The sequence below is a fragment of the Mercenaria mercenaria genome, chromosome 1 (assembly GCF_021730395.1).
Source record: "Mercenaria mercenaria strain notata chromosome 1, MADL_Memer_1, whole genome shotgun sequence".
Taxonomy (NCBI): domain Eukaryota; kingdom Metazoa; phylum Mollusca; class Bivalvia; order Venerida; family Veneridae; genus Mercenaria; species Mercenaria mercenaria.
In genome coordinates this window covers 54,972,418-54,985,253 of record NC_069361.1, presented here as the reverse complement: position 1 = coordinate 54,985,253, position 12,836 = coordinate 54,972,418, and the positions used below count along the sequence as shown (strand labels likewise).

Here is a 12,836-nt window from a genome sequence, read left to right as displayed (position 1 = left end):
CATGGAGGGTGGGCGTGGCCACGGTGAACCAGCGTTTTGTATAATGTAAGCTGGTATCTCCGGTTGGGAATGAATAGAAACTTCACACACTTGTCCACTTATTTAAGTCACTTGCAGTGCGCAGGTTCTATAAACCTAATTTTCATTCTTTCACTGTTATCTCCCTTTCCGACTTTGCAGTTTTCATTTAAGTTGTTAGAATTTACTTAAACTTAAGACAAGATAAGATCAATTTTATTTTAAGTCGGCAAGACAGCAAACAGTACAACATAAGCGGCAAGCGCTTTTGAACCGACTATATATAACAAGGATAAACATTTAAAATATATAATAAGAAAGCTGTAAAATAAGAGACAAGGTTATACAACATTACATGTAGCAGCACAAAAATGGAGTTAAACCTGTGAAAGATCTACTGCTCTTGGCCAAAGGCCTGAGACGGATAGCTCAGTGGTTTGCACACTGGCCTTCTAATCCTGGGGTCGGGGGTTCGATCCCCGGCAGCTACTCGGGAATTTTCAGAAACGCTTTTCAGTGTTTCCCACCCAACTAGAGGTGTACTGGTCAGGAACCCAGGCAATCCTTGCGTGTATCAGTGCTATGCACTGGGCACGTTAAAGAACCAGCTGTCTATTTGCAACGAGCTAGGCTAAGTTAGCCGGACAAGCCTGTATCTGATTTCTGATCTCTCTGCCGTGGGGCTTTGTCTCACTCTGTCCCTCTGGTCAGATCGCTCTGTGTCTGTACTAGTAGAGGCATTTGAACTATGTAAAGCCCCTTTGAACGTGAAATTGATCATGAAAAGGGCGCTATATAAATCTAGTATAATAATAATAATAATAATAATAATAATAATAATAATAACTGCTTAAGATATACAAGAGTAAATAACTGACGGGCAAAACAGACGCAAAAAGCTGAAACTTCTATTTAATTAAGCATTTTTTGTGTAATTTGTTATCGGAGATGGAACACTTCTATGATCAAAACTGTTACCCATTTTGTGCTTCTTTATGCCAATGTTTTCATTTTCTTTCCTTTTTAGTGCAAGACTTTTGAATAGTTGACTGCCACTGTCCTCAAACAGATCTTTTGCATAAGTTTTGTCATCGTTAACAACTAACAAAAGAAAAATGAATTTATAAAAAGTTGTACTTCTTTTCTTTGAAAAAAAAAATGCTCAATCGGCATTTCTTAAAAGCATGTTGTTCAGTGTTGTAAAGTTTAAATATATTGACCTGTGATCTTTCTGCAGAGCTCCAGACAGGGTCAGCCAAATGCATCAGTGAATGGTTAATGATGGGTGAATATGCCAAATAATATATGACAGCTCAAAACCTGTGATATTTCTAGGCGAAATATTTAGTAAAATAAGATCGTGAAAATTCAGTGACAATGCTCTCATCTTATAGCGTTTCATTCCTATATACAATGTACTGTACTTGTAATTATATATCTAAAGTATTCTCCAATCTACTGGTTATATTTGAGCCGCACCATGAGAAAACCAACATAGTGCCTTTGCGACCAGCATAACTATTGAACTTCTGTACCCATTATCAACTTACCGGGGTTCAGTGGCGTTCAAAGACACCGCCATACCGTGTATTAACCTCTGCATCTACAAGAGAAAAAATTACATATAACAATAAACACGTCATGTCATACAATGCCAAGATTTTTAAACAAAATTTTACATTTACCATCACAGATGCTACTATGCTACCACTACTCACTATGATGATGATGATGATAGTAGTAATAATAATTATAATAATGATGAAATCTTGTTTTCTTTCTGAGGAAAACTGTACCAATTTGTCATGAGGAAGTGGTGTCCCGATACCCCTAAAATTGCGTTCGAACTTGCAGATCGGATCGAACGGTACGCTCAAGGAATGAAATATATAGCTTTAATTTCGTATTGTTATGCAGCCTATATTTTGTGCTGTATTTTGAGATGTGGCTGCAATTTCAATTTTAATTTAGTCTTTTTGATACATATAGTGTTGTGCCCAAGTATACTATGCGGTTATGAGTGGTGTACCGGTACTCTAGTTTGATTTTTGATGCATCGGTAGGCTAATCGGGGATAACTGCAGACTGCCGTTTTTAGTACTTCAGAATGGCTGCTCGCTTTTTTCCTTATTTAAGAAGTTTTAAGTTTTCATTTACTCCAGTATTTTTCAAGTAAAACAAACCTCGCACGCCTGTTAATTTTCATTAACCAATAACCTTTTCAGTGCGCCTGTCAGACATGCTGCAAACAGTCCTGCAGTCCAGTGCACGCCGAGTGTTGGATGACCCAGTGCCAGTTTAAATGCATTTTTTTTCGGCGACATATAAGGTAAACTTTATGAAGTAATCACGGTATTTAAAAGATGTAAAAAAGTGCTTGTTTTACCAAGATGAGCACGTTTTCGTTCGATCAAAAAAGAAGAATGCGCACTATATGCTATCAGTCGCCATTATCGCCATATGAGGTCATACATCTGTTTTGACTTTATTAGTTGACCGATTGTGGATAATTTGAATTAACATAAAAGCAATATTTCCTTGTAAAATTTTGCGTCCGTCAGGATTTTATTAAGGGGGATTTTAATACATTCTGACCATAAAACGGACAGTACACCCGTGTTAATGTCCTTTCGAATGATTATTCATTTGGTGTATCAAACTGTCATTAGTTATCACAACATTTTTTTTCTCACTGAAAATGGAAATGAACCACCTTGTATAAAATATATAATTGAGCCGTGCCATGAGAAAATCAACATAATGGGTTTGCGACCAGCATGGATCCAGACCAGCCTGCGCATCCGCGCAGTCTGGTCAGGATCCATGCTGTTCGCTTATGGTTTCTCTAATTGCAGTAGGCTTTAAAAGCGAACAGCATGGATCCTGACCAGACTGCGCGGATGCGCAGGCTGGTCTGGATCCATGCTGGTCGCACACCCACTATGTTGGTTTTCTCATGGCACGGCTCATATGATACATTATTATTGATGGGAGGTAACTCGTATCACAGTTATGAAAAAAATATTTCGTTTAAAACCCAAACTAATAGTTTCAAATTTTACCTCACCCGCATGCTTCATTTCCGCCATTTTGAGAACGTTGCGGTGCGTGCAGTTTTATATAACAAAGTCTGACGAACCACCTCATATACTGATGCAATTTTATTTTTAACATAATCATTTGATATCCCAACATGAGTGAGCTTGATCCTAGTAAACTTGATAAGTTAAAAGTCGCAGAACTTCAAAAAGAACTTGGGTCGCGTGGTTTGGACACAAAAGGAAAGAAATCGTTATTGATAGCCCGGTTGAAGAAAGCTTTAATAGGTAATATATGTTTAAAACATAAATCCTATCTGTTCAATACAAATTCTGACTTTTTTCCGGTGCACTACAAATGAAATTTACAAGGCTGGTAACATTGTCCAATCGGGCTTTCGACATAAAAACTAATTTCTTGAAAAATAATGAAGGTATAATTTTCCTTCATACTTGGACCATTTATTGATACAAATAAATACAAATAACTTGGTTGTCGGCGCCTGGTTGCCTTCAATTTTGGTAGAATTATTTCCCTTTTTCATATTTTTATGACGCATAGTTTTTGAAGTCCAAGAAATAAGGCAGTGGCTAGAGAACTGGAATCTGTTCCCTAGACTGCGAACTTATTCGTCCGGAACCGGTTCTCTAAGCAGAATACAGTGCATAGGCTAGGGAACCGTAATTTTATTTCTATGCATAAAGCTGCCGAAATCCACATTGTTTCTTGGTAAGTGTCATGCATATTATTATCTTAATTAATTTTACTATTCCCTTGCATTTAATTGCGTTTACTGTCTCCAGAAGTGTTCTCACTGCATATATACCATGTCTGCCTTATTGGAATGATATATACTAGTATGAATAAATGCGTGAACTATACTTCGCAGTTTTTAAATGTTATTAAATTTTGCTTTAAACTTTTACTATATTTAAAATATTCAAATATAAAATAATATTGGTTTGTATTTGCGACATTACATGTTTATAGGAGAGATCGTGTTTGTATACAAATCCATTGTATATTCTATTTTTAGAACTGATAAGACATTGAACGGGTGGGCAGACGCCGAGCGTCCATGTTTTTTTGTTAAAAGTAATGTTTTTCTAACGGCTTAAACTTTCTTAAAACACAAATGATATCAATAATTTTTTGATCAATGGAAAGGATATAAAACAAGCAATTTATTGATAACTTTTAATTATTATTTTGATATAAAATGGATTAATTATAACCGCTTAACTTACAGTGTTTTTTTTTTTCCAGGGTTTTTTTTTATTCTATAGCAGAGGCCGAATATCGGCCTCGTCCCCCAGCCGAGGATTTCCCCCACAGCCAAGGATTTCCCCTACCGCAGTCGAAATTCCCCTACGTCCGAAATTTTCCCCCTCCAAAATCGTAAACAAAGCAGTGGAGATTACTCCCAGCGATTTTCCCGACCGAATATCGGACCCGTTCACAATTGCAGACGGTCTTTCACAATTTTCAATGGGTGTGAAAACCTTTAGAAATAGTAGAAACATGTTAGAAGAGCGTTCAGTGGACCCGAGGTTCCGGTTTTGACCAACGAAAATCGATAAAAACTCGTATCTGACCCGGACATAATATGCCGTGGGCGTCTGCTTGTCTCGCGGTAATACTCTTTGATGCGTAACGAGTTCGAAAGCTCTGCCCCTTGTCAATCAAAATCCCAGTGAACTTCATACTGTTTGTCGACACCAGCGTAAGTATGACAGAAGGCGGAGCGTCGTATGTTAATTAGCTACTGACAGATGTCAATCACGCCACGCGCCGAGTGACACGTGGTTATCATCAGATTGTAATATAGATGATTGATAAACAATGCAGCGTCAGATTATCGTGTTTGTACCTCTTGTTAATTAGCGGATACAGCTTATGCTGTATTGTGTAATATGTGTTGTTAATTTAAAGTTATTATTTTATGTGCTTGATTCGATTAAATAAGCCGGTCGGCCGTTACGCAAATTTATTATCTTTGCCGAGGTATTTTGCTAGAGCAAAATAAAATATAAATGTTTTAAGTAATCAGATATTATAAGTATGGAATAGTTCTGGTGAAAAGATGAAATTTTATCAAGAATTTTTCATGTTTGCTTTCGTTTTTTTTTTCATATTTGTCACACGTTTTCGCGATCGTGATTTTCGCACTTTCTTATCCTTTCTTACAAGATTTTCTAGTACAATTGAAATAAAAAGCCAACAAAAGTATGCATTTAATAATAATATGATGACTCTTGCAAAAGCAACTCTTATTTTAAAGCATTTTTGTGAATAAAAGCATGTGACCTTTAAATATTCAATGATTTGAGCATTTCAATTCTCCCCACCCACCTTGTTACAATGATAAGTGAACATTAGTGCAAGTCCATCTATTGCTAAGTGACAGTGTGTATAGTTGCTATAAGTTGCAAGCATATGTAATAAAAACATAGTTTAAAGTGTTTATTATGCATAATTGTAAATTCCCCCCTGAGTGAAAAAATCCCCCAAAACTGCTCGTCGCGGTCTATTTTCTTCCCCCAATGACAGGCTGGGGCCTCTTCCCCCAGTCGTAAAAAAAACCCCTGTTTTCTAAAGGTTGGAGCATAGCTACGCTGCTATAAAAATCATATGTCATTTAAAACGGTTATTCATTTTCAAAAGATATTTGAATATAAAAATATGAAAATCGTAAGCAATTCAAAACTTTTTGAATTTTTAAAATCCATAAATGAATGAAAAAGTTATTAAAAATTGAAAATTCTGATCCTATACACAAACGATGTAAAACATGTTGTTTTGCCTACCACCAGATAAACAGGTGTTGATGCGTGACGTCAGGGCGATCTCTCCTATAGATGAACAAATTAATTTAATAGCCCTTAAAACTTCATACAGATTCTTTAAATACTGGTTTGTAACACCTCGGGCCATCCTTAAAAAATTGTTTGTTTGCAGTAACGCGACCCAGAATTTTTAGTGTGAGTAGGTAGGTAGGGATTTTTTTTTTTTTCTTTTTTTTTTTTTTTGTATGCTAATTGTACAACACCTGCATTTCCTTTTTAACCCTCTGGTTTATACACCTTCTGGGTACTAACACCTCTCTGTAGAATGCTAACTTGATTGTAACATCTGCAAGGATGGTAGTTTTCACATAGTATGAATACTAATATTACTAGTAATATCACCTTTTTGATAACAATAAAAACAACAGATTATAAGCCGGACACCAGTCAGAAACAGAGCTTATTATCTCCATATGAACTTAAAATTTTAAGATTATCAATATATTAAACAAAAATAATTGGCCAGACCTTTTGAATGTCCTTGCACTGGCTAGGGTAATAAAAAAACATTACATTCCTTAGGATTCAGCATTGAAGTACATAGCAAAATCTTTGATATTTTAATACCTTGTAGACCCGAGTCTGATTACTAGCACCGCACTCCTTCAAAGCCTATGTATCATGTAATTTTAAGACAATACTTAATTGTTTTACATTGTTTACTCAGGGCTTAAGCTATGTTAATATTTTAGGGAGAAGTCATTTCTTCCTCAGCTAAGATTATGGAGAAGTGGAGTGATTTTAGGGAAACGCGGAAAGATTTTTAATAGCGCCATGACAGGCAAGTTTAAAATGGAACTAAATATACTTAGCAATGTAAACCTAATTTCTTATCCTTGTGAATCTAATGTGATTAAACTGCAAATTAAAGTTTTTTTCACTCTTGCAATGATTGCCTTAACCAAGAAAAGCCTAATCTGAATATGAATACAATTAAAAAAAGCTAGGTTAATTCCATATCAGCAAAAATAAATCAAGCTTCCAGTACTAATGCACTCAAAGTCAAAACACAAAAACCCATAAAAGCATTTCACAGTCACTTCTTGAATTAAATACATGTCAATAGCAGTGACATCACTATGACATCACGCATAATACACGTCTTCTTTGATTTGCTACTGTCTTCTTTGATCTGCTACTGTCAGCACACATAAAAAGAAACAGTTGTCAAACAGATTAAACCCAGTTTCTGATGGCAGGTGTCAAAAATTTGCATGAATTTCAGTTACATTATTTAAGTCACAGAAAGTTTCAGTAATAATAACTATGTTTCTAAAGTCTGTGTTTTGAAAAATAGGAAAAAGTGGACCCAAGGAAATTTAATTTCACGCAAATAGGAAAATCTAGAAATGTAAACATTATGGATTTCTTTCGCTGGTTTTAGTCATTGCATTGAAAGGATGCTTAACTTTATAAATAAATTTTCAGGTAATAAAATTTTGGTTGTCCAATATTTTTGACGTTTATTGTGCTCTTTCCAAGTGACTTGTGCAGTGTCACTGCAGTTTTATCCTCGGGGCAGATTAAAAAGATTATGCAACAACAAAAGATCAAAACTAAAATTATTATTTGTTTGCAAAATTGTTCGAGAAATTATGACAGAATGATATCCAAGAATTTACCTTTCCCAGATGTTTTACGTATGAGAAAAATCATTATTTTACAAATCTAAAACTCGGTAAAATACGTCTGCAGTATTGCACAGATAACACTATGTACCACGATTTGTCCATGTGGAAGTTTCTAAACAACTTTTTGCATAATTTTGTAGTATAACAGGAAATCTGCAGGGCGTTCGGTAGACCCGAGCTTCTGGGTTTTCACTCGCACTTATCGAGAAAAACTCGTATTTGACCCGCACAAATGATTTCCCGTGCGTCGGCTTGACCCGAGGAAATTTTCTTTTATGCATCTCGAGTTCGAAAGAACTGCCCCTTGTCAATCAAAATCCCGGTGAATTCGAATATTGTTCGCTGCCATAAGCGGAAGTATGGCAGTAGGCGGAGCTTGGTATATTAATCAGCTTCTTGACATAATCATGCCACGCGCCGACTGACACGTGGGCTTCTCGCGGTTTGACTTTGACTTGAATAATGTCCGTCATTGCCAAAGGTATTTATTGATCAATGTGTTAAAGTTAATTGATAAACAATGCATAGAAGAGCAGCCTATTATCGTATTTGTGTCACTTGTTAATTAGCGGTATACAGAAAGCGTAACATTCACACATTTTGTTTCTTATCAGTCATATCGATCATTCATGTAGTTGAACCTCAACGAACACTGTCTAGGAAAACTTATACAAATACAAATAGTTACCCAAAAGAAATAACGAAACAGGAAAGAATAAAAACATGGCACCGAAAAAAAAAATTCCGAGTTTTAGGTTAAAAAATTGTTTGAGTCGCGGCGATTTTCGTGAGTCGGTCGCGTTACCGCAAACAAACAATTTTTTAAGGATGGCCTCGGCATTTCGCGTTCAAAGATATGTAATCAATACTAATTAACAGAAATTACTTAATTTGTGTTAATCATTTCTTTTATTATCTTACACCTTTTAAGTTTAAATTTCAAGTTAATTTCGGCTTTCGCATTCATTCATACTAGTTTATTTTATCATTCCAATATGGCGGACAGTATGCAGCGAGTACACTTCTGGAGACACAGTAAACACAAATAAATAACAGGGCATAGCTTGCTGAAATAGTAAAATTAATTAACTTATTAAGATAAGAACATGCACATGATACTTACGAAAAGAAACAAAGTGAATTTCGCCAGTTTATGCATAGAAATAAAATTCCGGTTCCCTAGCCTATGCACGGTACTTTGGCTAGAGAACCGGTTCCAGACGAATAAGTTTGCTGTCTAGGGAACCGATTCCGGTTCTCTAGCCACTGCCAAAAAATAATGTTCTAATGCTAAGATTAAAACAAAAAAGGGTTCAACGGCTTTATAATACTCTAAATTACTGTGCTGGTACGTAAATATATACATTTTAGTGTGCTGTCACAATATTATAGAGAAATGTAAGTTGTAAAAAAATTGTTCATATATCTGCACTAGAAACAAAGTATTAACCCTAAATATATAGAATAAAGGTATTGGCGCACAAGTTTGGAGCAATAGAAAGCCATTGAACCCTTTTCTGTTTTAAACATTGCATTAAAACATAATATTTTTGGACTTCAAAAATTATGCATCATAAAAATCTGAAAAAGGGAAGTAATTCTAACAAAACTAAAGGCAATCGTTCAAAGTTATTTCTATCTTAATATGCATCATATGTTATGCTTAATAAATGGATCAAGTTTGAAAGAAATATCTTCACTATTTTTCAAGAAATATTAGTTTTTATGTCAAAAGCGGATTGGGCAATGTTACCAGCCTGTTTATGACCTCGGTAAGTTAGAAACGCTAGTTGCAGAAAGCTTTATGAGTAAAATTATTATGTCTCCCCCAGGAGACATATTGTTTTTGCCCTGTCCGTCCGTCCGTCCGTCCGTACGTCACACTTCATTTCCGAGCAATAACTGGAGAACCGTTTGACCTAGAACCTTCAAACTTCATAGGGTTGTAGGGCTGCTGGAGTAGACGACCCCTATTGTTTTTGGGGTCACTCCCTCAAAGGTCAAGGTGACAGGGGCCCGAACATTGAAAACCATTTCCGATCAATAACTAGAGAACCACTTGACCCAGAATGTTGAAACTTCATAGGATGATTGTACATGCAAAGTAGATGACCCCTATCGATTTTGGGGTCACTCCATTAAAGGTCAAGGTCACAGGGGCCCGAACATTGAAAACCATTTCCGGTCAGTAACTTGAGAACCACTTGACCCAGAATGTTGAAACTTCATAGGATGATTGGTCATGAAGAGTAGATGACCCCTATTGATTTTGGGGTCACTCTGTCAAAGGTCAAGGTCACAGGGGCCTGAACATGGAAAACCATTTCCGATCAATAACTAGAGAACCACTTGACCCAGAATGTTGAAATTTCATAGGATGATTGGTCATGAAGAGTAGATGACCCCTATTGATTTTGGGGTCACTCTGTCAAAGGTCAAGGTCACAGGGGCCTGAACATGGAAAACCATTTCCGATCAATAACTAGAGAACCACTTGACCCAGAATGTTGAAACTTCATAGGATGATTGGTCATGCAGAGTAGATGACCCCTATCGATTTTGGGGTCACTCTGTCAAAGGTCAAGGTCACAGGGGCCTGAACATGGAAAACCATTTCCGGTCAGTAACTTGAGAACCACTTGACCGAGAATGTTGAAACTTAATAGGATGATTGGTCATGCAGAGTAGATGACCCCTATCGATTTTGGGGTCACTCCATTAAAGGTCAAGGTCACAGGGGCCTGAACATTGAAAACCATTTCCAGTCAGTAACTTGAGAACCACTTGACCCAGAATGTTGAAACTTAATAGGATGATTGGTCATGCAGAGTAGATGACTCCTAACGATTTTGGGGTCACTCTGTGAAAGGTCAAGGTCACAGGGGCCTGAACATTGAAAACCATTTCCGGTCAGTAACTTGAGAACCACTTGACCCTGAATGATGAAATTTCATAGGATGATTGGTCATACAGAGTAGATGACCCCTAATGATTTTAGGGTCACTCTGTTAAAGGTCAAGGCCACAGGGGCCTGAACATGGAAAACCATTTCCGATCAATAACTTGAGAACCTCTTGACCAAGAATGTTGAAACTTCATATGATGATTGTTCATGCAGAGTAAATGACCCCTAATGATTTTGGGGTCACTCTGTTAAAGGTCAAGGTCACAGGGGCCTGAACATTGACAACCAGTTCCGATCAATAGCTTGAGAACCTCTCGACCCAGAATGTTGAAACTTCATAGGATGATTGAACATGCAGAGTAGATGACCCCTATTGTTTTTGGGGTCACTCCGTTAAAGGTCAAGGTCACAGGGGCCTGAACATTGATAACCAGTTCCGATCAATAACTTGAGAACCACTTGACCCAGAATGTTGAAACTTCATAGGATGATTGAACATGCAGAGTAGATGACCCCTATTGATTTTGGGGTCAGTCTATTAAATGTCAAGGCCACAGTGGCCTGTTCATGTAAAATCATTTTTTGGAAATAACTTGAGAACCACTTGACCTACAATGTTGAAACTTAATAGGATGATTGGACTTGCAGAGTAGATGACCCCTATTTATTTTGAGGTCACTTGATCAAAGGTCAAGGTCACAGAAGCCTGAACAGTGACTTGAGAAGCACTAGGCCAGGAGTGTTGAAATTTAGCGGGATGATTGGACATGCCAAGTAGATGATCCCTATTGCAGCCAACCATCAGTGTCTCTTTGACTTTTGCTCCTAACCCCTATTGACTTCTTGCCTATAGGACTTTGCATTGGGGGAGACATGCGCTTTTTTACAAAAGCATTTTCTAGTTATCGCTCCTTGTTGATATCAGATTTTGCACATTTAAAGCATGTTTAAAATTTAAAGAGTAAAACTTTTTATTCTTGAAATATGTGTTTCCATAACGGCCCTTAGGCCAATGAATTAGTCGATATGCCAATGAAACTTGGAAGAACATGTTACGAGGTAGTCTAGTTAAAAAAAATTCGACGTTCATATTGTTTTATATTTGTGACGGGGCAATCTAAACATTAAAACTTTGTAGGACCAAAATAATGTAAAGTTACTAGTTTTATCTATTGGCGTATAGTCAGGGTAAACATTAAGACATATGTTTAAATCACCAGAAAATTTGTAATTTTGGATATTATCAGGTCAGAGAGATGGCCTGTTTGCACCAGGCTGGTCAAATTGACCCATGACAAGACATGTACACATGGGCCTAATGAACCATATTTGTCATAAATATCAAATTGTGATGTAAAACTTGTAAAAATACGCGGTTAGAAACACATTCGTAATCTTTTTTTGGCGTGTACGCTTACTGCTGATTATGCACTTCATGCTCAGACAAGCTATATAAGCTGTCTTGACTAGATTTTTGCCCCAGAACTAAGAGAACACGGAACAGATTTAGAACTGTCAGTAAAGCATGAGGTTTTTGCATCGAATTTACGATAATTTTCAACTTTTATACATTATTTTGCTGTGTTTTCATCATTTGGTCACCATTTTGCATTTTCCCAACTATATGATCAGTACTGAAAGTAGCCATTGAAGCGGGCGAAAGCAGGAGATAACTGAAATAGTATAAAAGGTGAGAAAACTGATTGGCCATCGTTTAATTTACGTATACCGGCGGAAACGAATATGCGTTGCATCTCAGATTGGTGAAGTCATTGTTTTCTACATTTTGAAAGTTTCCTATCACAGTTGAAATGGTGAACCCCTGTTAAGTTTTATATCAGTTGGGAAGTAGCCAAATATTGCCAGTTTGGCATCTGTCAAATAAGTATGTAAAGTCCTGAATACTTTTTAGCACGAAGAAGTGAAAGCTTTTGAACTTCTAATTGAATATCAATTTAACTATGATAATTATGACTTTTTCAGCTGGAATTGATGAAAGTGAGAAAACACCTGATGCAGATCTGTCAGTGAATTCAGCTCTTGACACATCACATGACATATCAGGAAATCTTGATGAAAGTTCACAAGAGGCATCGCAACAGTCTGCTCCTGAAAATGAACCAGAGTCAGAGCCTGAACCTGTCCCAGAGCCAGTTCCTGAACCTGAACCAGTGGCTGAGCCAGAACCCGTCCCGGAGGCTAACCAACCCCAAAGCTGGTCCACAGGCTGAGCAGAGGTATGTTGTTTGAATTTAAGCAGTGTCTTCCTTAATTTGTCTGTGTAAACACTATGTATTCAAACTTAATTAACCATTTCTATAATCCTTATAAATCTTTTCTCTCCCCGACTATGTGAAAAGGTGATTGATTGACATCTTAGACTGATGTTTTGAAAAT

At 36.8% G+C, this 12,836-nt stretch overlaps 1 protein-coding gene across 1 annotated transcript; it reads left to right on the top strand.

The window, feature by feature from the left end:
- The first annotated feature begins 3,079 nt into the window (after nucleotides 1-3,079).
- On the top strand, nucleotides 3,080-12,670 carry LOC128558689 (protein TsetseEP-like). Its single transcript, XM_053548779.1, has 2 exons — nucleotides 3,080-3,344; nucleotides 12,423-12,670. Exons 1-2 carry the CDS (start codon nucleotides 3,212-3,214, stop codon nucleotides 12,668-12,670), a joined length of 381 nt encoding a protein of 126 aa, XP_053404754.1. The 5' UTR covers nucleotides 3,080-3,211.
- Nucleotides 12,671-12,836: the final 166 nt, after the last annotated feature.

Bases quoted from the DNA above. Each gene is read 5' to 3' on its own strand.
- LOC128558689 (XM_053548779.1), top strand. From the start codon at position 3,212: ATGAGTGAGCTTGATCCTAGTAAACTTGATAAGTTAAAAGTCGCAGAA. The intron at 3,345-12,422 runs GTAATATATGTT...TGACTTTTTCAG, and splicing joins GTTGAAGAAAGCTTTAATAG to CTGGAATTGATGAAAGTGAG.